This window comes from Eulemur rufifrons, chromosome 2, assembly GCF_041146395.1.
Source record: "Eulemur rufifrons isolate Redbay chromosome 2, OSU_ERuf_1, whole genome shotgun sequence".
Lineage (NCBI taxonomy): Eukaryota > Metazoa > Chordata > Mammalia > Primates > Lemuridae > Eulemur > Eulemur rufifrons.
The window spans coordinates 22231120-22258211 of NC_090984.1; the positions used below are offsets into that span (position 1 = coordinate 22231120).

General features: G+C 52.2%; 2 protein-coding genes across 4 annotated transcripts; one reads left to right on the forward strand and one right to left on the reverse strand.

Annotated features, from left to right (window-relative positions):
• Nucleotides 1–1759: 1759 nt before the first annotated feature.
• Nucleotides 1760–7795, reverse strand: CYP1A2 (cytochrome P450 family 1 subfamily A member 2). Of its 2 annotated transcripts, XM_069481824.1 has the most exons (7): nt 7725–7795; nt 5484–6323; nt 4777–4897; nt 4231–4320; nt 3838–3961; nt 2916–3002; nt 1760–2147 (listed from the first exon to the last, which is right to left on the reverse strand). In XM_069481824.1, exons 2-7 carry the CDS (start codon nt 6312–6314, stop codon nt 1850–1852), a joined length of 1551 nt encoding a protein of 516 aa, XP_069337925.1. In that variant the 5' UTR covers nt 6315–6323; nt 7725–7795; the 3' UTR covers nt 1760–1849. The 2 variants fall into 2 exon arrangements, with proteins under 2 accessions (XP_069337925.1, XP_069337930.1); XM_069481829.1 differs by lacking the exon at nt 7725–7795 and having other exon boundaries at nt 5484–6840.
• A 13135-nt stretch (nt 7796–20930) lies between these two features.
• Nucleotides 20931–26441, forward strand: CYP1A1 (cytochrome P450 family 1 subfamily A member 1). 2 transcript variants are annotated; one of them, XM_069457457.1, is made up of 7 exons: nt 20931–21021; nt 23385–24250; nt 24781–24907; nt 24996–25085; nt 25179–25302; nt 25419–25505; nt 25679–26441. In XM_069457457.1, exons 2-7 carry the CDS (start codon nt 23414–23416, stop codon nt 25962–25964), a joined length of 1551 nt encoding a protein of 516 aa, XP_069313558.1. In that variant the 5' UTR covers nt 20931–21021; nt 23385–23413; the 3' UTR covers nt 25965–26441. The 2 variants fall into 2 exon arrangements, with proteins under 2 accessions (XP_069313558.1, XP_069313567.1); XM_069457466.1 differs by having other exon boundaries at nt 23388–24250.
• Nucleotides 26442–27092: the final 651 nt, after the last annotated feature.

Below are 27092 nucleotides of genomic sequence, written 5' to 3' on the forward strand. Positions count from 1 at the left end.
GCCTCAGCCTCCCAAGTAGCTGGGACTACAGGCATGCACCACCATGCCCGGCTAATTTTTCTATATATATTTTAGTTGTCCATATAATTTCTTTCTATTTTTAGTAGAGACGGGGTCTCACTCTTGCTCAGGCTGGTCTCGAACTCCTGACCTTGAGCGATCCACCCGCCTTGGCCTCCCAGAGTGCTAGGATTACAGGTGTGAGCCACCGTGCCCGGCCTATGTTTAACTTTTTGAGTGACCATTAAACCATTTTCCACAGCGGCTGTAGCATTTACATTCCCATAAGCACTGCATAAGAGTTATAATTTCTCCACATTTTCGCCAACACTTGTTATTATTTCTGTTTGTTTTAGAGACAGGATCTCACTCTGTCACCCAGGCTGGAGTGCAGTGACACCACCATAGCTCACTGTAACCTCAAACTCCTGGGCTCAAGCGACCCTCCCACCTCAGCCTCCCCAGTAGCTGGGACTGTAGGCGTGTACCACTGCACCGGCCCTTATTTTGTTTTTATCAAAGCCATCTTGGTGGGTATGAAGTGGTGTTTCACTGCGGCTTTGATTTACATTTCAGTACTGACGAATGATGTGGAACATCTTTTCATGTGCTTCTTGACCATTTGTATATCTTCTTCAGAGAACTGTTTATTCCAGTTCTTTGCCCATTTTTAATTAAGTTTTTGTTGTTGTTGAGCTGTAGGAGTTCTTTATACATATCTGCCTTATCAGATATGTGTTTTGCAAATACTGTCTCCCATTCTGTGGGTTGCCTTTCCACTTTCTTGATACTGTCCTTTGATAAGACCTGGGTCTTTTGCAAGTCACCCAAGCACTTCTGGGGAGCTTATCCTCCCCGGGCTGTGCATGAGCAAATCAAGGCCTTGTGAGAAGCCCTGTGTTCTACCTTTTGAGGGGGCATCACCCTTTCCCCGTTTGGGTTTGGTCCACAAGGCGGGATCCCTTCCTTCCCGCTCCCCTCAAGTATTCAAAGACTTGGGTCAAGCAAGAAAGGAGAGAAGAGAGAGCATCATCAATGCCCATCAATGACTGAGAAAACGGACCTGGACCTGGTCTCAGGACTCAAGAAACAAGGGCATTGTAATCCCAGCACTCTGGGAGGCTGATGCAGGAGGATCGCTTGAGCTCAGGAGTTCTAGAACAGCTTGAGCAAAAGCAAGACCCCATGTCTACTAAAAATAGAAAAATTAGCCATGCGTGGTGGTGGACACCTCGCCTGCAGTCCCAGCTATCCGGGAGGCTGAGGCAGGAGGATCGCTTGAGCTCAGGAGTTTGAGGTTGCTGTGAGCTAGGCTGATGCCACTGCACTCTAGTTCAGGTGACACACCGCGAGACTCGTCTCGAAAAAAACCAAAAAGAAACCAGGGCTTGCTGATACATGCCACGACACGAATGAACCTTGAAAACACTGTGCTAAGTGAAAGAAGCCAGTCACGAAAGACCACTCATTGTATAATTCCATTTATATGAAAAGTCCAGAGTAGGCAAATCTATGAAGACAAACACCAGATTAGTAGGAACCTAGGGCTGGTGAGGCGAGGGAGGAAGAAGGTTGGGGGAAATGGGCAGTGACTGCTAAGGGGCACGGGGTTTCTTTTGTGGGCGATGAGAATGTTCTAAAATCGTGGCGATAGCTGTACAACTCCGTGAATATACCAATAGCCATTGGATTGTACACTCCAAGAAGGTGAATTGTATGGTATAAGAATTATCTCTCTGGAAATCCATAATTTTTTGTAAAAAAAAAAAAAAAAAAACAAAGGAAAAGAAACAAAGGCCAGACTCCATAGGCGAACTCCCCCCCGCCCGGCGGCGCGATGGTGCCTTCTTCACTGGATGGAGAAGCGCATGCGCGCCTGGACATGCTCACAGCGCGGGTGCTTCATGGTCAGCCCATAGATGGGGGTCAGGTCCACGTTCAGGCCTGGTGGCACGCTGAACTCCAGCTGCTGCAGCAGGATGGCCAGGAACAGGAAGACCTCCCACCTGGCCAGGACCTCCCCGATGCAGCGGCGCTTGCCCAGGCCAAACAGCATCACCTTCTCACTCAATGGCTTGTCGATGGCAGTGCCTTTGGCGGTGAGGAATCGCTCCGGCCGGAACTCAGATGGGTCCCCCCATATCTCCCTGCAAGAAAAAGAGATGGAAATGGGATCTCAGGACTTGGGGCGGGGGGTCGCCTGGGAGGAAAGGCCGGGGGGAGACGTCTGAACAGACTTCTGCTGCGAACACAAGGTCAGAATAGATTGAAAGCAACGAAAGGTTAGTGGGAAAGGGACCAAACTGAACTGTGATGCTCACTATTTTTTACAAAGCTCTCTCTGAAGTGACCAACCTTGAAGATAGTGCCTTTTAATATTAATTTGTGATTTTAAATAATGCTTTAGTCTAAAAAAATTTAAAAGAAGGAAAACATGTTTACCTTCATTCTATTCAAAATGTGCCTGTAGCAAGAGGCATCAACAAAGTGTTCTGATTTATGCTTATTGTTTCGGAGTAATTATTAACAGTGCAAATATTGACAGCACTTTCACACTTCGAAGTGTCCCAGTTTGGGTGGTAAATTACATGGTCCCCTGCCTAGAGACTAAAGTGGGGTTTCCCAAAGAGAGATCTCTGGGCCTTTAGATCAGAATCACCTGATGTGATTCTGCTGAACGCAGAATCCTGGGGGCTCTGGGGCTCCATCAGCCTCATTTGGAATGAACTTCCTAGTCCATTTTCATGTGCACTAGAGTTTAAGGAGCATGGACCTAAATTTTGGTACTTAGATTGAGCCATATAGCAGTTGAGATCTTGTTCCTTCAACATAGAATAAGTTCCTAGCGGGATAATAAAACAGCCTTCCCGACTGCCGAACGTGCATGCATTTCTCCGTGATGGATGTGTACTCACTGGTCGTGGTTGACCTGCCACTGGTTTACGAAGACACAGCATTCTTTGGGAATGTAGAAGCCATTCAGTGTCGTGTCCCTTGTTGTGCTGAGGAAGGAAGAGGACTCCGTCAGGCTCAGGCTGGAACGTGGGGTGTGTCTCGTGACTATCTTCTCCCCACCCCAAGGGCCTGCTTGCTATGGTCTCCAAACCCTATACCAGGGAGAATGTGGGGTGCAAGGAGGAGGCGGGAATCACCCTCCCCCTTCCTTGGCTGCTGTTCCTCAACCTCAGCAAGTGTTCACTAAGCCTCTCTCTGTGCCCAGCTGTGCACTTGGCCATTCTTGCGAGCCAAGGAGCAGGAAGTCTGGGCCAGCCCTGGGGAGTTTCTAGCCTGGCTGGGGAGTCAAGCCTTTCACTGCAGGAATAACTAGACCAGTATTTGGGCAGATATGAATGTTCACTAACTCTCTGGACATTGTTAAAGTTCTAGGACATGAACAATGGCTGTAAGTCCTGTAAGACATCAGGAATGAAGCTGTGCTGGCAGGATGAGGCAAAAAGGCTTGTGGGGAGGAAAAGCTTGTGTGGGGATTGACCTTGAGCTAGGGTGAGATTCCGGTAGTCACAGAAGAGGGTAGAAGGCATTGCAGGCAGAAGGTCCAGCGTAAGCAAAATTGGGGGCTGGAGGGATCATGCCGGTGAGGGACAGGGAGGCCGAACTGGCTGGAGCAGAGGGACTCGTAGGGAGGGAGCAGGAGAGGTGGAGGAGAGCTGGTGGTTTGAGCATGTTTGGACTGGACTGGCTGGGGTCTGTGAGGAACCTGGCACTGTGGTCAGGAAGAAAATGCCAAGGTCTGAGCCGGGGCCAGGGCTGAGAAGCTGGGAGGGGAACACATGGCAAGGACTTCGCAGGTGGGCAGGCGGGATAGGCAGGTCTCACCAGTGGGGGATGGTGAAAGGGACGAAGGAGGAGTGTCGGAAGGTCTCCAGGATGAAGGCCTCCAGGTAGGGCAGCTGGGGCCTGTCAGACAGCCGGGGCCGCCGCGCCCTGCCGATCACTGCGTCTGCGGAACACAGAGGACACACAGAGCTTGAGGGCTGCCCCGACTGCTCCATGGCATCCGTGTCCCCTATTATATCCCATGTCACTCTATGTGAGACTATATTACATGTCTGAGACCCCATTAACCCTCCACATCTTCTGGGCAAGGGTGGGCACCACTATATGCCCAGGGCTTGCACATAGTAGGCACATAACAGGTTTTTGTAGACTGAAAAAACAACCTCGGTCCCAAGGCTTCTCCTGGCCATACGGTTGGGAGCCACCACATACCCAGCTCCTTCTGGATCTTTCTCTGTATGTCAGGCTTGGTCACAAGGTACATAAGGCTCCAGGAGATGGCAGTTGTGATCGTGTCAAACCCTAGGCAGCGTAGGGTGAGGTGAGGGAGGAAAGAAGACAGGAACAGGAAACCAGCATTTACCAAGCATCCTCCATGCGTGTACCAAGGATTACCTTCCTCTGGCCCTAGCCCGTGAGTTTCCTGAGGGCAGGGGCTGGGTCTCTTCAGCATCAACTTGAGACACTGGTTTCATAATTAGATGCTGGAATTATAGGAGCCTAGACTTACAGGCCCTTATTGTTCAGATGGGGAAACTGAGGAGGAAAGGACAGGGGAGGAGAGGGATTTGGTTGAGTTTCTACTGGGAGTTGGTGGCACAGCCACCAACCCTGATCAAACCCTGATCCCAGGCCAGGTCTCTGTGTCTTGTACCATCTGGTGTGTGGTTGGCAGATTATTTGATGGGCTTGGGCTGGGCAAGGCTATGGGTGGACAACAGGCTCTGATGGCTGGAGGGGCAGAGGTCTGGCTCCTACCAGCTCCAAAGATGTCGTTGATAAGGTTGACAATCTTCTCCTGCGGAATGAGGTCACCGCTGGCTCTGGAGCCCATCTCTCTGTACTTGAACAGGGCGCCGGTGATGTCCTGGACGCTGTTCTGAGGGGCCAAAAGCTTAGGGGCATCCCTGGAGGTTCCAGGGCCAAAGGCTATACTTTACTTCATCCCCCTGACCTGCCCCTGGGGGATGGGCACTGCCCCCACCCCCAGGCCTGGGCTAGGGCTCACAGCAGTCATTTCAGTTAAAGTGTCATTTCATGCCCCGTTGACTCTTCTTCTCAATAACCCCAGGGATCCAATTTCAAAAAAGGAAGAGGTTAGTGTGAATTCAGGGAAGCAGGGTGACACTAGAGCTGGGGATTAGCGTCTGTTGGGGTTCAGGTTCCTGCAGAACAAAAGCCTTCTCCCTCATGGGCCCCCCACATTGCAGGACTCTGCCAGGTCCCATTCACAGGCCTTTTCTCTGAGGGGCTTTGAGCAGCCCTGAGAGGGAGGCTGTAAGGGTGAGGAAACTGGGGCCCAGAGAGGGGAAGGGGTTGGCTCTAGGTCAGACGCCAGTCTGAGGTGTACAGAGTCTCCCTAGGCCTGGGCAGCGCGTCGGCCTCGTGGGCACATTGCAGCTGGGCGAGAGGGGCTGCACCCAGGCCCTGCAGGGTGCCGCTCACCAACTGCACCCCGGGCTCACCTTGTCAAAGTCCTGATAGTGCTCCCGGACTGTTTTCTGCAGAAACCGCAGGAACCTCTGGTTGAAGTCTTTGAACCTCTGCAGGGCGGGGTTGGGCAGGTAGCGGAGGATGGGGATGAAGTCCACGGGGTTCCCAGAGGTGGCAGACTCTGAAAACTCATGGCTGCTCCTCACGAGGCTCAGCATTTCCTCACTGCCCTGGGGGAAGTGCTGCCTGAAGCACATGGCACCGATGACATTGGTCACTGACGCCACCACCTGGCTGTAGGGGTCAAAGTGCCCAGCTCCTGCCATCAGGTCCTGGAACCTGCTGATTAGGGCTTCAGCCTCCTTGCTCACGTGCTCCTCCAGGTAGCAGGAGGACGAAGAAGCCGGGTCAGAGGCGATGGAGAAGGCGTTGAGGGCATTCTGGGCCAGGCGCCGGCGGGCAGCCCACACCGGTCCGGAGTCTGGGCTGAAGGTCATGCTCTGGCCATCACTGACCAGGGCAGAGGTGTAGAAGTCGGGCCGGCCCTTGAAATCATCACCCTGCCGCACCAGGGCCTGCCGGATGGTGTCCAGGCCGCTCAGCACCAGCACAGGCGTGGAGCCAAGGCGGATCTGCAGCACGTCCCCGTACCGCTGGCTCAGCCTGGCCAGTGCCAGGTGCGGGCTCTTCCCCAGGGTCAGCATGTGCCCGATCAGGGGCCAGCCCCATGGCCCTGGTGGGCTCTTCAGGCCTTTGGGGACCTGAGGCCTCGAGGCCCTGACCACCCAGAATACCAGGCAGAAGACAACAGACGCCAGGAGAAGCTCCGTGCCTGAGAAGGGAACAGCCTGGGACAATGCCATCTGTGCCAACTACAGGGGAAAAGGAAGGAGAGTCTAGGCTGGGGGTTGAGATGGAGACATTCATTCATTCATTTACTTAGTTGCTCGATAAACACTGACAGTCTCTGTGCTTGGCTCCCAGCTAGACACCAGAAAGACTGAGATACATCTTCCACTTGTCCTTTGCCCCAGGAGCTCACCCTTAGCACATCACAGCATCTTAGGCCTGGAAAGGAGCCTCAAGAGTCCCACCTTAAGTGTCTGAACACCCAGCCCTGGCTCCCTCCTCTACCCATCATCTCAGCTTCCAATTCTGAGGCTGGAGTGGAAGCAGGTGACCACTGCGGAACAGGGAAGCTGAGGACATCACCCTTGCCTGCCTCGGCACAGCGTGTACGCTGGGCATTGTGCCAAAGGGTCCCCACTGGTGCTGGCTTCCTGCTGATACATCTTACATACTCAGGGAACAGGGAGTTCCCCTCCATAGTGACACCGAGGAGACCAAGATCCCAGGGCTGATGCAAATGGCCTGTAATGCCCCCTCCCCATGACACTCTTTATCAACACTAAGGAAGGCACCTCCTCCAAGGATGAGTTCCCATCCCCTCAGTCTTTTTATTCATTTATATATTTTAGAGGGAGGGTCTCACTGTGTCACCCAGGCTGGAGTGCAGTGATGTGATCATAGCTCACTGTAACCTTGAACTCCTAGGCTCAAGCAATTCTCCTGCCTCAGCCTCCCAAGTAACTGGGACTAGAGGTGCATCCCACCATGCCTGGCTAATTTTTTAAAAAAATATTTTGCAGAAACAGGGTCTTGCTCTGTTGCCCAGGCTCCCCTCACAGTCTTAGAGGTTCAGGTTGGGCTGTAGCCAGGGCCAGGGCTGCCCTTGTGCCAGGGGGCACCCCTCCCCATCTCTCTACTCCAACCAAGTGAGGTTCCTTAGAGATGGCCTAGTCTAAGTTGCTCATTTACAAATGAAGATTGAGACCAGCCTGGGCAGCAGCATGGTGAGAGTTTGAGTTCGCAGTGAGCTATGATTGTGCCACTGCACTCTAGTCTGGGTGACAGAGTGAGACCCTGTCTCAAAAAATAAATAATAAATAAAGAAAAATGGAGAAACTGGCTGGGTGCGGTGGCTCATGCCTGTAATCCTAGCACTCTGGGAGGCCAAGGCAGGAGGATTGCTTGAGCTTAGGCACTCTAGCCAGGACAATAAAGCGAGACTCTATCTCAAAAAAAAAAAAAAAAAAAAAAAAAGAAAGAAAGAAAGAAAGAAAGAAACCAAGGCCCAGAGCTGAGTAGCAAGAATTAGAACTCAGGCCTCCTATACCTAGCCTGAGGTCCCCCCATCTTTCTATTCCACTAGTTCCCAGGATATATAGTGGGGGAGAGTCCAAGGGACTGAAAAAGGGGCCCAAGAAAGGTACCTGTAGAGGCAGGTGTTTGAAATCAGCAGGGTTGTAGGCTCTGGTCTAGAGCTTCTGGGTCTATGTGCGGGGACTGTTTATAAACCCCACCCCTATGGATTTGGCCTGGCTGTCCTGGTCACCTGATATTAAAGTTGGATCACTGAACAAAGCGGGAAGGATCAACTCTTGGCCTTGGGCCATGATCCCACAGCTGTACCTGCTATCCAGGGCCCCGGGGGGAGCTTGCTCTCTGGGCATAGGCCGGAAGGGGTGCTGGGCTCCTGGGGATGAATATCCAACTCTTTTCAGGGTTCAGGGTGGGGGCCTATTTTTCCCATGGGCAGGGCAGGGTGCTGAGTGCAAGTTAGGCCTCTGGCCTGGCCTATCCTTCTTTCTTCCCACCATACCCAGGAGGAAGAGTCCTGCCTGGGCTCTCAGTCCTGGCCAACCAGGCTCACTGCTCCTCTGCAGAAAGGTCTCTGTGGTACCCTCCAACAGCCTGCGGAGCCAAAGGGAAATGGGCATGTGCCAGCTGCCTCTGATTTCCAACAAAGGTCCCCGATCTGAAAAGAAACGATGATGAGGATTTGCATTCTAAAGAGAGACCCTCACCCGCCTCCTACCTGTGTCAGAGATGGAAGGAAATTCAAAAAGGAACGAAGAAAATCCACACATGGACTGTCCCTTGTGGCAGCGGCTTGGACTCTTCAAAATAATCAAAGTCATTAAAAAAAAAAAAAAACAAAGGCCTATTCTATAGAGCAAAGACTTAGACACATACAACCAAATGTGATATGTGAACTTTGATTGAATATAGTATTTAACCAAAATTTTTTTTAAAGCTACAAAAGTTGCTTTTGAGACAATTGGGGACATGTGAACATGGACTGGAGATTAGATTATATTCTGGAATAAATGTTAATATTCTTAGGTGTGAACATAGTATCATGGTTCTATGGGCGTATAACCTTATTCTTAGGAGATTAATGCTGTAGAGTTTAGGGGTGAAGTGTCATAACGCCTGCAACCTCCTTTCAAATGGCTCTGTTAACAACATGCATCTATCTATCTGTCAAGAGAAAGGAAATATGAGAATTGTCAGCTACCCACGAACTTAGGTGGAGACATAAGAATGTTTGTTGTACTAAAGAAGTCTTTAAGAGCAACTAAGGTCTCAGTCAGGTTGAAGAGGAGGATGAGGACAAGCCTTAAATTGGATGTAAGAAGGAAATTTTGATTTAGAGTGGATTGAGCTTTTTATTGCTGAAAATGAGAAAGCTCTAGGATCAGCCTTGACGATGTCAAGGTGCAAGGATGGGGAATCCAATAGAGTCACAGAGCATGTTTGAAGACGGTGGGCGATTGGCAAGGAAAGCTGTGTCCCGTCTGTGTCTCTCCTGGTTCAGCTCACTCAATGAACAAGGTCAAGGTTTGAGGTTAGGCTGAGTTTTATAGAAGACTGATTCTTTCTTTCTCTTTCTGTCTCTCTACCTCCCTGTCTCTGTCCTTCTCTCTCTATCCCACTCACTAACTAAAGTCCAAAGTTTGTTTAGATTCCCTTGTTTTTTACCTAACGTCCTTTTTTTGTTCCAAGAACCCATTGAAGATATCACATGTCATTTGGTCATCGTGTCTCTTTGGACTCCTCTTGGCTGTGACAGTTTTCCGGACCATCCTTGTTTTTGATGACCTTGACAATTTTCAGGAGTCCTGGTCAGGTATTTCACAGGATGCTCATGACTGGGATTTGTGTTTTGTTTTTCTCACAGTGAGCCTGGGTTATGGGTGACCAGTAGGAAAACCTCAGAGGTAAGGTGCCATTTTTATCACATGATCTCGAGGGTATGTACTATCAACATGACTTACGACCATTGATGGTGACCTTGATTGCCCAGCTGAGGTAGTGCATGTCAGGTTTCTTCTCTGTAAAATGACTCCTCCTTCCCGCTTTCCATACCGTGCGCTTTGGAAGGAAGTCACCTTGTGCAGCCCACACCTAAGGAATGGGAATTTATGCTCCTTATCCTCGAGGATGGAGTATCTACATAAACTATTTGGAATTCTTCTGTATAAGAGACTATCTTTTTATTTTTAATGTTTTCTTAAAACTTTTAAAATTAAATTACAAGATACGACACAGAAACGTGCATATATCATGTATAGCTCAGTGAATTTTCCCACACTTAACAAACCCATGTAACTGGCTCTCAGATCAAGAGACAGCGCCTCATCAGCACCCTTGAGTGTTCCCTCCCCAGGGGTAACCGTGGCTTCTAAATGCATGCATTAGTCTCACCTGTTTTTGGTCTTTATATAAATGAAATCGTACCATGTGTACTCTTTTTGGGGGGGGAGCATGGAAATTTGAAAAATTAATAGATTTTATTTCTTAGAACAGTTTTTGGTTTACAGAAAAATTAAATGGAAAGTGAGATCTCCCATTTCCCTTCCTCCACTCCCCCCTTTCCCTTATTAACATCTCGCATTAGTGTGGCGCAGTCCTTACAGCTGACGGATGAATGTTGATGCGTTATTAGTAACTAAAGACCAGAGTTTAAATTAAGGTGCTGTTTATGTTGTGCAGTTCTGTGGGTTTTTTCCCACTTTTTAAATGTGGTAAAACATGCATAAAATTTACCATTTTAACTGTTTTATGTCAGTGGGTAGTACGTACTCTTGTGTCTGGGTGTCACTTAACATCCTTTTTTATGAGACTCAGCCACAGCATTAGGTGTAGGTGCAGTTCATTCTCATTGCTGTGTCCTGTTCCGTTATAAAATGAACGCTCAACACCTTCTTCATCCATTCAACTGTTGATTGACATTTGGGTTTTTTCCGGGTTGGGCTATGGATGAGCCTGCTACCAGGAACATTCTTACTTTTGAATGCGTGTCTGCTGTGGACTGGAATTGCTGGGTCACAGGATAGGTGAATGTCCAGCTTTAGTAGCTGCTACCAAACAACTTTCCAAAGTAGGTGAACCAATTTGTACTCCCAGGAACTCGGTATGAAGGCTCCAGCTGCTTCTCCTCCTCACCACCGCTGGATATTTTCAATCTTTTTCATTTAAGCCACTTGAGAGATATGTTGACTCCTTCCCTCTTTTATTTTTGAGACAGAGTCTCGCTCTGTCATCCTGGGTAGAGTGTGGTGGCATCATCATAGCTCACTGCAACCTCAAACTCCCTGGGCTCAAGCAATTGAAAACTCCCTGCCTTAGCCTCCCGAGTAGCTGGAACTACAGGCTCGTAGCACTGCATCCAGACAATTAAAAAAATTTTTTTTTGTAGAGACGGGGGTGTCGCTCTTGCTCAGGCTGGTCTCAAATGCCTGAGTTCAAGTGATCCTCCCGCCTCGGCCTCTCAGAGTGCTAGGATTACAGGCGTGAGCCACCGCGCCCAGCCGACTCCCTCCCATTTTAAAGTCCTTCAGTGTTTCCCATGGATTTCAGGACACAAACTAAACTCCTTTGCTTCATACACAAAAGCTTCAGCAGCAGCTCTTGCTCACCTCTCTGGCTCTGCTGGCCGCCATGTCTCCCTTCACCTTTCATTCCCCTCCCACTGAATTCTCAAGATTCTTTTTTTTTTTTCTTTTTTTTGAGATAGAGTCTTGCTCTGTCGCCCAGGCTGGAGTTCAGTGGCATCATCATAGCTCCTGGGCTCAAGTGATCCTCCTGCTTCAGTCTCCCAAGTAGTTGGGACTACAAGCACGCACTATCACACCTGGCTAAATTTTTTTATTTTTGTAGAGATGAGGGTCTTACTATGTTGCTCAGGCTGGTCTTAAACTCCTGGGCTCAAGCGATCCACCTGCCTCGGTCTCCCGAAGTGCTGGAATTACAGGTGTGAGCCATGGCACCTGGCCTGAATTCTCAAGATTCTACCTCCTGAATACCTCCTGAGTCCTACCTCTTCTCTCTGTTGCTCTGGCCACTGCCCTGGAGAGGCTCAGAGCACCACCTCTCCCCCGCACTTTTGCAGGAAGCTCCTACTTGATCTCACTGCCTTTGGGCCAGTGCTGTCCAATAGAACTTTCTGTGATGGTGGAAATATTCTATATTTGCACAGTCTGGTGGGGTAGCCACTGGCTACCTTCAGGCCTGAGGTGGTGAGGGCTCCCTCCTGTTACTAGTCCTATGGTTCTATACTATCCTGTGTTGGCTTCTCTATACTCTGCTCACAGCTTTGTAAATAGTCCCTTATTAAACTCTCCCAATGACTCAGTGTAAGTGGGTCCTCTGTTTGCTGCCAGGATCCTGGATAATGAACTCACTCTTTCTGCATTTCTGTACGGCCATCCTTGGAATGTCAGGTTCCCCCTAAGCTGGCTCCCTCATTGTCACAAGATGGCTGCTATAGTTTTGGCCATTACATCAGGACACGACAAGGGCCAGAATTGCCATGTGTCCCTTTTGAGAATGAGGACACCTTTCCCAAAAGCTGTCCCAGCAGATTTCTTCTGCATGTATTGGCCAGAATCATGTCACAGATTCATGTTTAATCCAATTACCAGCAAGACAACTGGGGCCACGATAACTGAAGCTGGAGCTGGGGTCTGCTGCCCCTAAAGCAGCAGTCTCCAACCTTTTTGGCACCAGGGACCAGTTTCATGGAAGACAAATTTTTCCATGGATGGGGAGTGGGGTAGGGGGAGGCGGAGCTTAGGCGGTGATGTGAGCGATGGAGAGTGGCCGTAAATACAGATGTAAATACAGATGAAGCTTTGCTGGGTCACCCGCTACTCACCTCCTGCTGTGTGGTCCGGTTCCTAACAGGCCACAGATGGGTACTTGTCCCTGGCCCAGAGGTCGGGGGCTGCATCCCTAAAGCACATAGCTCTAGAAAGGAAGTGGAGGGCCAGGTACGGTGGCTCACACCTGTAATCTCAGCACTCTGGGAGGCTGAGGTGGAAGGATCGCTTGAGCTCAGGAGTTCAAGACCAGCCTGAGCAAGAGCAAGACCCTGTATCTACAAAAAACAAGAAAAATTAGCTGGGCGTGGTGGTGCACACCTGTAGTTTAGGTGCTCCAGGGGCCGACGCAGGAGGATCACTTGAGCCCAGGAGTTGTAGGCTGCAGTGAGCTATCATGATGCCACTGTACTCCAGCCTGGGTGACAGAGCAAGACTCTGTATCAAAAAACAAAAACCTCAAACAAAAAAACCAAATGAAAAAACCCCAAAAAGTAAAAAGAAAGGAAAGTAGAGGATATTTAGGCTCTCTCCCCACAGGGTCTTTGAGCACTAGCTTCAACCCTCTGCCAAAGGCCACGACTCCTCTCTATAGCCTCCCGTAGCCACCATCTCTGAGTCTGTCTTTGGCTCCTTTCCTTGCCGCTCTGGCCCCGCGGGGATGGGGAGCGCTGGGAAGAAGGAAAAGTCAAGGTTGAAGGGAATGGCTGTTGGGTGTCTACAGGTGGTGGAGGAGTTGGAAAGGGATTCCTAAGTTGGCTGAGTGGCCCTCACTGGCTAGTGGGACAGTGAAGCTATGCGCCATGGATCTGAATGTGGCCACCTCCCTGGCAGAGACCATAGGAGCATGTCTTGGTCAGGAACGTTTCTGTTGCTATCATAGCATACCACAGACTGGGTAACATAAAGGAGAGAAGTTTATTTAGCTCACAGTTCTGGAGGCTGGAAGTCCAAGAGCCTGGTGCTGGCATCTGGTGAGGGCCTTCTCTCTGCCTCATAGCATAGGGGAAGGCATTGCACGGCGAGAGGGCAAGAGCAAGGGTGTCAGCGCAGATTTCTCTTCTTCTTATAAAGCCTCCAGTCCCATCATGGGGCCCCACCCTGATGACCTTATCAATTCTTAATCACCTCCCAGAGGCCCCACCTCCACTCAGCATATGAATTTGGGGATTAAGTTTCTAACCCATGAAATTTGGGGGACACATTCAAACCATAGCAGAGCATTTCTAGGAGCATTTGGCAGACAGAGAAGGGTCCTCAGAGACTCTGCTTTGATAAGAGGATGAGAACCTTCATTATCAACAAACCTCTGTGTTTATGTGTAAAGTCACCTCTAACTTGGAAACAGAGTGTTCTTCTGATCATGCTGAAAATGCCCTTCAGTAGAGCAAACATCTCGCTGCAAGACCATTTTCACAATTCACTGGCTTGGCAAACATTTCCCCAGCAATGATGGAAACCGCCAACTCAAGAAGAGTTAGTCAAATTCTGTTCTATAATATGAGTCTAAATTAATTATGTTTGATGCTATTAGAGGAAGAAGAGAAAAAGGAGAAACAAGGTCTCCCTTCATCTCCATTGTCTTCTATCTAGGGTCAGCCTAGAACTTCTAGGCCATCCCTTCCCCAGCTTTCTCTGGGCAGTGTCCCAGGGTCTGGGTCTCCATGGCCCTTCTCCACCCATCAAAACATGGGGGATCTCTTGTCCCTGTCCTGCAGAGCCCTCTCTGTGCCGAGAGCAGCTTCCGAACCTGATCCCCCCTGTTACAGTGGTGGGTCTGGAGTGTGGAGGGAGGAGCCCTCCTTCTGGGAGGAACCAGGAGGCTTTAAAATTGGAAGAGGTTGGCGACTTCTGGTGATCACGCCATGTGGCTGGCAATGAGACCTAGCCCAGCTACCAGCCTTGGACAGGCGTGAAGTTAGCACAAGCCAGTATGCTAAGCTAGGCCAGACTGGGATGAACGTCTCAGAGCAGGATTAGGCCTGATCGCCTGTCTCCTGGCAGCACAATGACTAACCCACCAGGCAGGCACTGAGGAAAGCACTGGGGCTGGGGGGATCCATGTAGCTGACCATCTTGGACTCGAGGCCCTGCCTACCAAGACCCAGAATCTCACTCCAGGCCTCTACCTTTTCAAATCTGCTGTATTTTCCTGTTTGGGGGTTTGACATGCTTCCATTCACTCATTTAACAAATATTTATTTAGCATCCACTATGTGCTAGGTGCTATTGATGAAGCATTGATCAAAACATACCAAAGTCCCTGCTCTGCTGGAGCTTACATTCTAATTGAGGGACATAGACCATAGGTAATATAAACAAGTGAAACATATAGTATGTTTGGAGTTTCTAAGTGGCTACAAATAAAAATCAAGTACAGAGAGGGACAGAGACTATGAGTTAGGGTAACAGTTTTAAATAGGAAGGCCAAGGAAGGCATACTAAGAGGTGATGTTTGAGAAAGTCAGGATGAGGATTTGGGGAAGGAAGAGTTTGCTGGTGGAAGGAAGAGCAAGCGCAAAGGCCCCGAGGTGCTTCATGATCCCTTAAGGGTTTTCCTAAACCTCGGCCACATCTTTGCAAATGGTCACTTTATGAAACTCCCCTCAGTGACCCAGTTTGACTGTTTCCTGCAGGGACTGATCCTGAGAGACACAGGCAGGGACTTGACTGGAGCGTCTTAGGAACATCGGAGGGGCTTTTGTGCCTGGAGAGGAATGAGCCTGGGGAGGGATAGTAAGAGGCGTGGAGGTCAGAGAGGTAATGGGAGCCAGCTCCAGAGAGGCCTCGCAGGCATTGGAAGGACTGTTTGCCCTGAGCTCCCTCTGAGGCTTCCTCCTGAGGCCTGAACTCCGTCTCTTCCTCATCTGGGAGCTACATGGCTGGAGGCTGAGAGGAGCAGGGAGCAAATGGCATGGCAGGAACTTGGCAACAGCCTTGTCCTGGCCGTTCACTTGGAGCCAAGGAGCCTCCAGCCACCGTGGTGTGAGCTCTGCTCCCGGCCTGCTGGGAATGCAGGAGGAACTGCAGTGACGCGGTACAGACGCAACTGATCAACTTGCCCATGCGTGGGTTTTCTCCCAGGCTCACCAGCCACCAACTCAACACCATCATGGGGTCCTCTGGAGGAACAACCGGCCTCCAAAGTGGCTCTGCTGGTGGCCATTTTGGCACAGGGGCAGACCAGGGGAAGCTGTGAGATAGGAGTAAGTTCTTCGGACTCTGTCCAGCCTGGGTAGGTCTTCTTGTGGCCTGCATCAGGTGCCGAGGTTCAGTCACTCGGAGAGCTCTGCTGGGCAAGCCTGTCTGGTTGGAAGGTTTGGGTTATAATCCTTGCAGTTGCAAGGCCCCCGAGCCCAACTCATACTAGAAGAGGAGGAGAAGGACGGGGAGGAGAAGAAGGAGTAAGGGAAGAGGCAGTGGTAAAGAAGGAAACAGAGGGAAAGGAGAAGAGGGAGGTGGTGGTGACAGTGGTTTATACAACAGGAATATTCTATGGGTAATCCGCACTGGCTTCAGGAATAGCTGGATCTAGATGCACAATGTCATCTATTCTCCCTTCATCTCCTAGTTCTGCTTCCCTCTGGATAGGCATCATTCCATAAAAGATTTTCTTAAAAAATGTCTACTGGCAGCTCCAGACTTATTTTCTAACCAGCATAGCCACTCCTGGCAGGAGGATCTCTCTTTTCCAGTGATTTCATCAAAAGCCCCACAGGGGTCTCACTGGGCTGCCTGAGGCAGGGTCAGCTCCACCAAACCCAATGGTGAGAGAAGGGATGGTCCTCTAAGGACAATGGATGTAGTATTGCCAGAAGAAGAGAGAACGGATGCTGGGCCTACAAAATCCTCAGATGTCCACTACCACTCACTGGGGTGACCGTATAACTTATTATTCAAACTAGGATCTTTTTTTTTTTTTGAGACAGAGTCTCACTCTGTCACCTGGGCTGGAGTGCCGGGGTGTCAGCTTAGCTCACAACAACCTCAAACTTCTGGGCTCAAGTGATCCTCCTGCCTCAGCCTCCTGAGTGGCTGGGACTACAGGCATGTGCCACCATGCTCGGCTAATTTATTTCGTACAGATGGGGGTCTCGCTCTTGCTCAGGCTGATCTTAAACTCCTGACCTCAAGCAACGCTCCAGCCTCGGCTTCCCACAGTGCTAGCAAACTAGGATCTTTTGAAAGTGAGAGAGGGCACTTTTAATAATCATTCCAGGACAACAGGCTTAGACAAAGACTGTCCTGGGAAAGTACTGTCACCCTAACAATAGCAGTCAAGAGCCAGGAAGCCAAGGGCTACCGCATCTGAGCCCTGGGTCCTGCAAATTAGGTCTGCCTGGCTCTCTGGGCACAGGCAGGAGAGGAGGGAAGTGTGCTCAGGGCTCAGATCTCCTGTGGGGTAGGGGGTGGCTGGGTGGGGTGAGGACACATTGGGAGACAAGTCCCAATTCGCCACACCCACCCACACTGCACTCTTCCCAAACTGTGTCACCCTGGCCTCCCACTACTATCTTTTGTTCATGTCATGCCCCTCCCCATGCCAGGAATGCCCTTTCTATACTCATGAGACTCAATGACTCTTCTCTAGTTCAGCACTCTCTGGAGAGTCCCTTTAACCACCCCCCCACCCCCAGCTTCCTCACAGCTCCCATAGAATCTCCAGACTCAGCACAGGTCCTGTTTGGCATGTGGCTCCCATCCCCATGGGGCAGGGGCTTGCTTATCTCCCCGTCCCCTGTCACACAGCCCTCAGCAGTGCTGACTGATGGCTCCAGGCTGGATGACTGTGGGGTCAAGACCCTTAGCTATCTCCATGCCTCCAGCCCAGAGCCCTCTCCCCTCCCCAGCCCCCCGCCCCTGTCCTTGGTATCAGTCACTAGGGAATCCTAGCCAAAGAGCTTCTCACGCAAAGGCAGGCAAACTTTGACCCAGGATTGAGTGTTCGCTCCAGGCCAAGGTCCTGTAACCTCCTGCCTGTCTCCCTCCTTCTCTGCCCAGTGCCCTGTGCGGGCCCCCTTCCCGTCATTGTGGGCTGTTAGCCGAGAGAGGGCTTGGCTGTGAGAACCGCAACACCTCCTGTAACTCCAGTGCACTAGGCCAGGGGTCTGGGGAGATGGGGGCCCTGGCCAGGGGTTGAGCCTTTCTACCTTTGGCCTCCTGGGACTTTGCAAATAGTCTGGGACAGTAAATCATAATGGGAAGAGCCCCAGCCTGGTAGCAAAAGAGTTCTAGGCTCTGCTTTGATTTGTCATATGTACTTGGGCCTTTTCTTTCAGGCATTAGTCTGTCCAGCAAAGAAGTGGGAGAGGAACTGGCTTTATTAGCTCATGAATTTCTTTGAGGTCAAGAGCCCCTTAAAGAACATGAGCAAAGCAGTGCACCTTCAGCCAAGAGAAGGGGCTTCCTGGGTCCCTGCTCAGGTCTCCCAGCCCTGGTAACCAGGCTACCATGATTCTCCAGAGCTGGGGCATTGGAGGAGAGGTTGGGCTACAGAGCAGGATGGAGGATCTAGGAGTGCTTTGCTTCTTCCCACTTCCTTGCCATGGCTTCCACACCCGCTTGTTCTATTCTCTGTGGCCCTAGCTCCGACTAGGATTAAAGGACAGACCTCTCTTGGGTACCATGAAGCTCCTTAGGCTGAGCCAAAGATGTTGAAGGTGGAATGATTGGAAGGATGCTGAGAGAGCCCAGCAATACCTCCCTGTCCCCTGCCTGTTTTGTTGCCTAAGTTCCGCCACCATAGCACCAGCACTTTGGGTTCAACATCACTCTCGCCATTTGCTCCATCTACAGAACAGCTGTGTCTAACTCCATTACCAGTTATTCATATCTTGCCAGGACTTAGCTTATCAGATCAATTTCCTGCAGGTTAGAGCATACAGGAAGAAGCGGCAGATTGGTCAGGGTCATGGTGAGGATCAAATGTCCTGAGGATTGCCATGGAGAAGTGCTGGAAGTGGAGACCAGGAGAAATCTAACCCGCTGTGGAGAGGGTCAGGAAGGCAGTCCAGAGGATGCAACGTTTTACCTGAGACTCGAAGTAGGGGATGTTAGAAGTAGAGGCAGGCAGGCCTGGTGGGTTCTGTTAAAGATTCTTATTTCTATCTTCAGAGTGGCAGGAGCTACCAAAGGGGTTTAAGGAAGGTGGTGATGGAGTGAAATTTTGCGTTTTTGAAAAGACCACTCTGGGTGTGACACAGAAAGAATTGGAAGGAGCAAGAGACAAATGGGAAGGGTTTGGAGGCCAAGAGGCAATGCTGGGGGCCTGCACGGGGTGCGGCAGTGCAGCTGGACAGATGTCACAGTGGGGAAATGAGCCTTTGCCCCTCCAGTCTATTCTCAGCACAGCAGCCAGAGTGATCTTACCCCACTAAGACCCCAGCAATGCCTCTGTGTCACCTGGGGAAAGTTCCATGTTTTTCAGTCGGGTGCTCCCTGCACATGGGGCAGGGGTGTCTGTCCTCCATGGCATCCCATCCCCTCACTCAAGGCCAGAACTCCCCAGTCACGTGCCCCCCCACGCTTCCAGCGCCTCCTCCGGTTCTGCTCCCTTACTGCTCCCTTCCTCACCAACCACGTGCAGGGCCTTTGGCCTTGTTCCCTCTGCCAGGTGCAGGCTCCATCTAGCTACCTGTGCACCTGGATTCTTGATGCCACACTCCCTCTGCCTCTGCTCTGTGTCATCTCCTAGAGGCCTTCCCCATGACCCTATTTTGATTTACAATCTGCCCTCACATAATTCCTACCCCTTTTCTGCTTTATTTTTTTCTATGGCATTTTTTTACCCTGGCATTCTGGATTTGGGGGCCTATTAACCTGTCTCCTTCAGCCAGAATGTAAGCTCCAGGAAAGCAGGAGCGTTTTCGGTTTTGTTTCCCTTTTTGTCAATCGCCAGCGCCTCAGAACAGCGCCCAGCACATAGTAGGCGCTTGGTAAATACCTGTAAATATTTGTGCAATGCACGCGGTGGCGTCTGACTGGAGTGGGAGGTGAGGGGCGGCAGGAGGCTGTTTTCTGGCCGGTACCAGCGGATGGATGGGGGTGGTGCTATTTGCTTGGTTTTGGAGCACGACCGGGATGGCGAGCGGTGATGTTAGTTGGGGACAGGTTGAGCTAGAGTGACACTCAAATACGACTTTTCTCCCTGGACATTCTACATCGGGAGGGCTCGGCAGGGGCGGGGGCAGCGTCGCACGCAGGCAGGCAGCCAGCCAGGCGTGCCGGGCGCCGCTGGGGCTGCCGTGTCCTGCCACAGGCGTGGACCCAAAATGCGGACACGCACAGGCGCCTCCTCCTCGCAGGCAGAAGCCGAGCTCCGCACGCAAACCTTGACCTTTTGCACCGCAAACACCCCACCCAATTGTCCACCCGCGACGTTTCGGGGCTCTTCTCCCTCCACGCCCACTTCGCGAGAGGCTGGCCCTTTAAGAGCCCCGCCCCGAAATCCCCCCTCCCCCCTCGCGTGACTGTGCCGAGACCCGCGCCGGGCTGGGGAGTTGGGCGGCTGGGTGGCTGCGCGGGCCTCCGGGCCCTTCTCACGCAACTCCTGGGCACCGCGCCCCGGGCCAGATGGGGCGGGGACGGGCCGCCTGACCTCTGCCCCTGGAGAGATGTGGCAGAGGCACGTACGCTAGCCCGGGAGCCTCCGCGCCAGGTGCCCCTCCGCGGTCCCGGGGGTCTCCCTCCAACCCTTCCCTCGGCCACCCACTGCTGGCAGCGCATCCCCCGCTTCCAGATTTCTCTGCCCTCCAACCCAAGCGCTTGCAATCCCGGGAGCCAAGAGGGGCCCTCAAGGGCCAGCGGGTCCCCGCTAGAGGCATCCCGGGTTGCAGCACGTCTAAGGTGACCCTAGAGACCGCGCCTGGCCACCAGCAAGCGCTGGGCGAGATTGCACGTCTGCCATCCATTCCCGTCCCTCAAGCGAGAAGCGCGCCCCTGCGCTAGTCGCCTGTGCTAGTCGCTGGGGCTCTGGGGGGACAGGGCCAGCCCAGCGGCGCCTCTGGCCTTCCGGCCCCGGTGACCTCAGGGCTGGGGTCGCCGCGCTTCTCACGCGAGCGGAGCGGGGACTCAGACCTGGGGGAAGGAGGTCACAGCCGGCAGCCCCGTCCCTGCCTGCCTGGCCCCGGTTGGCTAGCAGTGAGGGGGAGGCATTTGCACGCCTGATGTTGCAGGGGGTGCAAAAATGATGAAGAGGAGTCCCCGTGCCCCAGGATGGATAGCCCTTCTCTTCAGGCTGTCCTGGGACTTCTCCCTCAAACCTCCACCTTGGCTGGGTTCTGGGCTGCCCTTGGGGTGCCTTGGAACTAAGGGTCCCAGGGGCCCCCAGCCCTCACCCCTTTACGTGCTGGCACCTGGATGAGTTCTTGTCCCCCACTCCTGTAGTCCCCCTCATATCCTGTAGTAATCAGCCCTCCTCAGGCTGCCCCTCCCTCTGTCCCATCACCGTCCTCCAGGGAAGGAGGCGTGGCCACATGCACGAGCCTGCCTATAAAGGTGGCAGTGCCTTCACCCTCACCCTGAAGGTGACAATTCCTAGGAGCCTTCTCTGATCCTCCTTGGGGGTCCCTGGCTCCCCAGTCCAGTCTTCCCAGCTCAGCTCAGCACCTCCTCACAGCCACAGGTGAGTGCTGGGGGCCTTCTGGCTTGCCTCTTCCCTCCCAATAAAAGGAAAATTTTGGTGCTTCCAGGTCTTCCTAGGTAGCCACTGGTCTAGCATCTCTGTAAAAGGAGGCTAGGTAAGAATGTCCTTAGTGACCAGTCAGCCCAGCCCCCTAGTGGGGAAACTAAGGCCAGGGGAAGAGCAGGACTTGCCCATCTTCCCACAGCTAGTACCAGACTTCTTTCTAGTTGTAGGTGGCCTCCCATTCAGGACTTCAGGACAGAGGCTCTGGCTCTATCCCTCACTCCCAGACCACCCTGGGGCTTCCCCATCAGGATTACCTGGTAGGCTGGAATAAGGACACAGCTGAGGGAAGCTGGAAGCCTGTGCAGCCCCCTCCCTCAGGCTATGTGATGACAGGGGCTTCTCCCGGGGTGTGGCAGGGTGGATGGAGGGAGCGGGCTAGGTTCTTACCAGCTGTACCCCTCCCTATCTAAAAGCTACCCTGGCAGGCTCTACCCTCCCGAGGGATGGCTTGGCAGAGCAGAGAGGCTAACCTGAGTAGGAGTCCCAGGCACTGCCCAGGGGCCTTTCCTATCTCATTGACTGTCTTCTCTGTGCTCTGCTGGGAGGCAGTCAGTGTGACAGACTGCCAGCTGCAGGGAGCTGGAAACACTGGTCCCTGAAAACTCACCAGTCACATCTCCCTTGGCCTCCTACCATCTCACAAAGCCTAGACATCCTGGCAGTGAAGAAGGGGACAATGGCACACCAAGGGCTGGCAGTGAATTAGGGGTCTAGTATGTTTTGGGATTCAGCTCTCCAGGAAGCCTCCCTACACTATGAGGCTATAATGCTTGGGTAGGAACCACACAGCTCCCTGCCTTGTATGGTTCTCCTGTGGACGAGACTGTGGTTCCGCAGAGCAGATCTGGGTCTCTGCGTCCCTGCTTCCCTAGGATCCCGCTGGATGCTCTGAATTGGGAGATTTTGCCCCCCTCCCCACACCCACATCTCCCTCGCGTGTTATAATTGAAGCCCACAAAGGTAAAATGACCAGTCTAAGGCCACTTGGGTTAGAACACTGCATCTCCTGACCTCCAGTCCCAGCACGAGGCATATGCCCCAGGCAGAGCCTGATGCCTCGGAGAGAGTGGCCTATGAATCTCACAGCCCTTCTAGACCAAGCCTAGAGAGAAAGCATCGGTTCAGCTTCTGTTAAGTTCAGCTCCATTCCTAATTTCCACTACTCCAGTCTGGAGCTTTTTTACAGCCTAGTGGGAGCCTTCCATTTATCCTTGGCTCTCAGGTGACCCGAAAAAGGGGAAGTCCCAGATTGTTCATTCATTGAGAATTGAGCCCAGTGAAAACCCTGGCCTGGAATTCTGTGGCTGGGGAGCTCAATGTCACTGGTCTCCAGCTGCTATAAACTGTGGGCCAGTTGAACTCAGAGAGCTGGGGCTGAGAGCAGTGTGGCTTGGGCAGTGGCTTTGCTGTCCCCTGTTCCCTCCTCACCCTGTCCTGGGGTCTGGCAGGATTTCCCAGATCCTGGGATTGAGCAGTAGGGAACTGAGCATTCTGGAAAAATTCCTTCATTGACCTGACCACTCTTCAAAGGGAGGTACCTGTGATAGATGATGGAAACTTCCCAGGAGCTGTCTGTCCCTAAGGGGCCTGAGTCCTGGCTCTGTCACTGATTGCTGGGTGAATCTGGGCAAATCAGTGAGTACCCCTTCTGGAGGTCAACTTCCTCAGATGTGAAATGAGGCCAAAGGAGCAAATAATCCCTAGTTCCTCTGATAGTATGGTTTTCCCAAGTGTGGTGGGTAGGACTCAAAGGGATTTGGGGTGATAAAGGTTGATTATGTGTTTATTTTCATAGGTTAGGGAAACAACTCAAAGCTGTATTTTCACACAGATGTTGTTGAGGATGATGCTATGTGGGTGGATTTAAGGTTGATTTTAGGGACATGTGAAGTAATAGTAGTGGTGCTGTATGGAAATCACAGACTGGTTTGGAAGATGCCATTTCAGATTGGTACAGTTAAGAGAAGGGGTCCTAGAATTAGGCGACTTGGGTTGGGAGTCTGTACCCAACACTGCCTGGCTGTGTGACCCTGGGCAAGTTACTTACCCTGAGCCTCACTGCAGTCTCCCTCATAGATTTGTGGCCAGGACTGAATGAAGAATGACTGTGAAATTCTTGGCACACAGGGGCAGCTTAACAAACAACTTCTTCCCACCCCCTCTTCCTCTACGTGTCCAGGCAGCAGTTTGGAGTGGAAAGGTTTCCCCTTTCCCTCACCAGCGTGATGACACGAGGTTGTTGGCTCCTCCATACCTCCGTCTGATGGTTTGGTTTTTCTTCCTGCCCCATCTCTCAGCAGCCACCTCCAAGATCCCTGCACTGATCATGCTTTCTGTGCTTGGACTCCCACCCCCGATCTCGGCCACGGAGCTTCTCCTGGCATCTGCCATCTTCTGCCTGGTATTCTGGGTGGTCAGGACCTCGAGGCCTCAGGTCCCCAAAGGCCTGAAGAGTCCACCAGGGCCATGGGGCTGGCCCCTGATCGGGCACGTGCTGACCCTGGGGAAGTGCCCGCACCTGGCACTGGCCAGGCTGAGCCAGCGGTACGGGGACGTGCTGCAGATTCGCCTTGGCTCCACGCCTGTGCTGGTGCTGAGTGGCCTGGACACCGTCCGGCAGGCCCTGGTGCGGCAGGGTGATGATTTCAAGGGCCGGCCCGACTTCTACACCTTCACCTTCATCAGTGGTGGCCAGAGCATGACCTTCAGCCCAGACTCCGGACCGGTGTGGGCTGCCCGCCGGCGCCTGGCCCAGAATGCCCTCAAGGCCTTCTCCATCGCCTCCGACCCTGCTTCCTCGTCCTCCTGCTACCTGGAGGAGCACGTGAGCAAGGAGGCTGAGTACCTAGTCAGCAAGTTCCAGGAGCTGATGGCAGGGGCTGGGCACTTTGACCCCCATAGGTATGTGGTCGTGTCAGTGGCCAATGTCATTTGTGCTATATGCTTTGGCCGGCGCTATGACCATGACAACCAAGAACTGCTTAGCATAGTCAACCTGAATAATGAGTTTGGGGAGGTGGTGGCCTCAGGAAACCCAGCTGACTTCTTCCCCATCCTCCGCTACCTGCCCAACTCTGCCCTGGATGCCTACAAGGACCTAAATAAGAAGTTCTACAGCTTCATGCAGAAGATGGTCAAGGAGCATTACAAAACATTTGAGAAGGTACAGGCTGGGGAGAAATAGAGGGTGGTGGAAGCAGGTAGGGTCAGGGGCTGCAAGGTCAGAGATAAGAGGGACAGCATGGGGTTTGGCATATTCTCAGGGAGGCTTCCCCCAGTTGTGGAGTGGACTCCATCCTTGGCAGAGAAATAGAACTTTTTCTCCAGTGTCCTTTCCACGCTTCCGTCAGACAGCAGTGGCCACTGCACACCCACACATGCAGGACTCTGGGCCACTTTTTCAGGGACTAGGAAGAGTTAGAGAGTTTGTCTCCTAGCCACATGGTAGAAAAAAGTTAAAGAGCACATCCAGATGGTCACAGTACCAGACTCTGTGTGTCAGGTGTCCCTTGAGTTGAGGCTAACAGTATTCTAAGGTAGGAGAGACCCTTGGGGAGGAGAGAGAAGCTGACATGACAGCCTCAGGGAGTGTCATTTCTTGATCAAAGGTGCTAGGGGTCGTGGAGCCAGGCATGGATGAAGAGGTAGGTCTGAGTTTGGTATCTTGCTCACTTGTGGACCTTCTCTACCCAGGGCCATATCAAGGACATCACAGATAGCCTGATTGAGCACTGTCAGGACAAGAAGGTGGATGAGAACGCCAACATTCAGCTGTCGGATGAGAAGATCATTAACGTTGTCTCGGATATCTTTGGAGCCGGTATGAGTTACCCCATTGTGCCCTTCCTGTACTCAAGTGCCTTGGCCCACCACCTGCCTAAATTCTCCCGTTGTTCTACCTTGCCCAGGGTTTGACACAGTCACAACTGCCATCTCCTGGAGCCTAATGTACTTGGTGATGAACCCCAGGATACAGAGAAAGATCCAGGAGGAGCTGGGTAGGTGGTAGCTCCCTTCGAAGGGATCAAGGTCAGAAGCCTGGCCCAGGTCTAGGCAGCCCCTTAACCAATCTGGTCCTCTGTGTTCCGCAGACGCAGTGATCGGCAGGGCGCGGCGGCCCCGGCTGTCTGACAGGCCCCAGCTGCCCTACTTGGAGGCCTTCATCCTGGAGACTTTCCGACACTCCTCCTTCATCCCTTTCACCATCCCCCACTGGTAAAGCTCTATAGATCCACTGCTTCTGACACTCACCTTACTCCCGTCCACATACCCGATTAGGGCAGTGGGAGGGACGTGGCATGTGAGCCTGACTGAGCTTCCTTTCTCCCCAGCACCACGAGAGACACAAGTCTGAATGGCTTTTACATCCCCAAGGGGCATTGTGTCTTTGTGAACCAGTGGCAGATCAACCATGACCAGTAAGTTGAGAGGGGCACGGGAAAGCCTGGGCCTCTCCTCTCCTCTCCTGGGGTTCAGACTCTCCTGTCTGTGGGCTCCCTGCCCATTGCCTGTCCTTTGGGGATGGGGCTCAATCCACTTCATGCTTCTGAGCCCCCAGCCCGGCACTTCAGCTGCTTCCCTCTGGTTACAGGAAGCTGTGGGGTGACCCATCCGAGTTCCGGCCCGAGCGATTTCTCACCCCTGATGGCATTATCAACAAGGCGCTGAGTGAGAAGATGATTCTCTTTGGCTTGGGCAAGCGGAAGTGCATCGGGGAGACCATTGGCCGCTTGGAGGTCTTTCTTTTCCTGGCCACCCTGCTGCAGCAGGTGGAATTCAGTGTGTTGCCAGGCATGAAGGTGGACATGACCCCCATCTATGGGCTGAGCATGAGGTATGCCCGTTGTGAGCACTTCCAAGTGCATATGCGCTCTTAGGGGCCTGAGAACCCTGAAGCCCAGACTGTCTACCTGGCCTACCTGGGCAGCCTGACCAGAGGCCTGGTCCAGGGGTGCCTAAGCTTCAGCCTGAAACTCACAGAGACTGGCTTGGTTGGTTTTGCTCTCAGAGCTGTGGGCAAGCCTGAGGGATCATGCCTGCCCCTGGCCTGGACTTGTCCCTCCCCATGTTGACCAAGACAGTGAACACAGCAGGAGCCGATGGAGCCGTCTGAAGTTGTGCTTGAGCTAGGAGGCCTGGTAGGGTTAAGGAGGCCTCTGAGAACCTCTGAAGAGCTCTCTGGAAGCCCCTCGGCCCAGCAGCTGGCTGGCTCTTTGGGCGTGTTGACTGGTTTGAGAAACAGAGCATGTCATGCCAAGACCCGTCCAATCTCTTTGACAACTGGGAGCCACCAAGACTGAAGAGAAAAGACATCTGAGGATACCGGCACAGAGGCGGTCTCACTGCTTGAACAACGCTAAGCAATCTGACCCCATGGGTCTGGGGATCATACCTAGGGGAATCACCTTCCTCTTAGCTCCCTGCAGGCAGGAACAAACCCGCTGCCTCTTGACCTTGTAAGGCCTGTTCCTGTTCAGGAGGGTCTGAGGACTTGTGTCTAAGAGGAGCAGAGAGCAGACGGACTGCACATATCTGGGCACCAGGACGAGGGGCAGGGGGCGAGTGGTATTTCAATCACCTTCTGCTGGTTTCCCTTCTCCACACCCTGTATGAGTATATCTATTTTTAATGTTTGTAAACACTAGCCTTTTTATTCTAGCCTGTATTGTGTTTGCATGTTCGCATTTATCATATGTAAGGGCTCAAGAACCATTGATTTAATGCAATAGAGAAAATTCTAACCCAAGTATCCAAAAATGTGGAGGAACATCTACCTGAGCTAAATAAAGATATTCTCCCAAAGTCCTATAGGTGGAGATTTTTTGGATCTTAAATGAAGATATCACTCGTCTACATACTCTCCTGAGCCCAATCCTATATGGGGTTTTACTGTGGGGAGGGAGCAGTAAAGAGGTAAAACCACTGCTCTCAGGCATTCTGTTTGGGGGACAAGACTCTTTTATCACTTCACTGACTTCTTCCCTAACTTATCACACACTGATGAA

Excerpts from the sequence above, each read along its gene's own strand:
- CYP1A2 (XM_069481824.1), bottom strand. The coding sequence starts at position 6,314 with ATGGCATTGTCCCAGGCTGTTCCCTTCTCAGGCACGGAGCTTCTCCTG. Across the intron at positions 4,898-5,483 it reads ACTATCAGGACTTTGACAAG|AACAGCGTCCAGGACATCAC; the intron begins GTGAGCCCGGGG and ends TTGGCCCCTCAG. Across the intron at positions 4,321-4,776 it reads CAACGACATCTTTGGAGCTG|GGTTTGACACGATCACAACT; the intron begins GTAGGAGCCAGA and ends TACGCTGCCTAG.
- CYP1A1 (XM_069457457.1), top strand. The coding sequence starts at position 23,414 with ATGCTTTCTGTGCTTGGACTCCCACCCCCGATCTCGGCCACGGAGCTT. Across the intron at positions 25,303-25,418 it reads CCTTTCACCATCCCCCACTG|CACCACGAGAGACACAAGTC; the intron begins GTAAAGCTCTAT and ends CTTTCTCCCCAG. Across the intron at positions 25,506-25,678 it reads TGGCAGATCAACCATGACCA|GAAGCTGTGGGGTGACCCAT; the intron begins GTAAGTTGAGAG and ends CTCTGGTTACAG.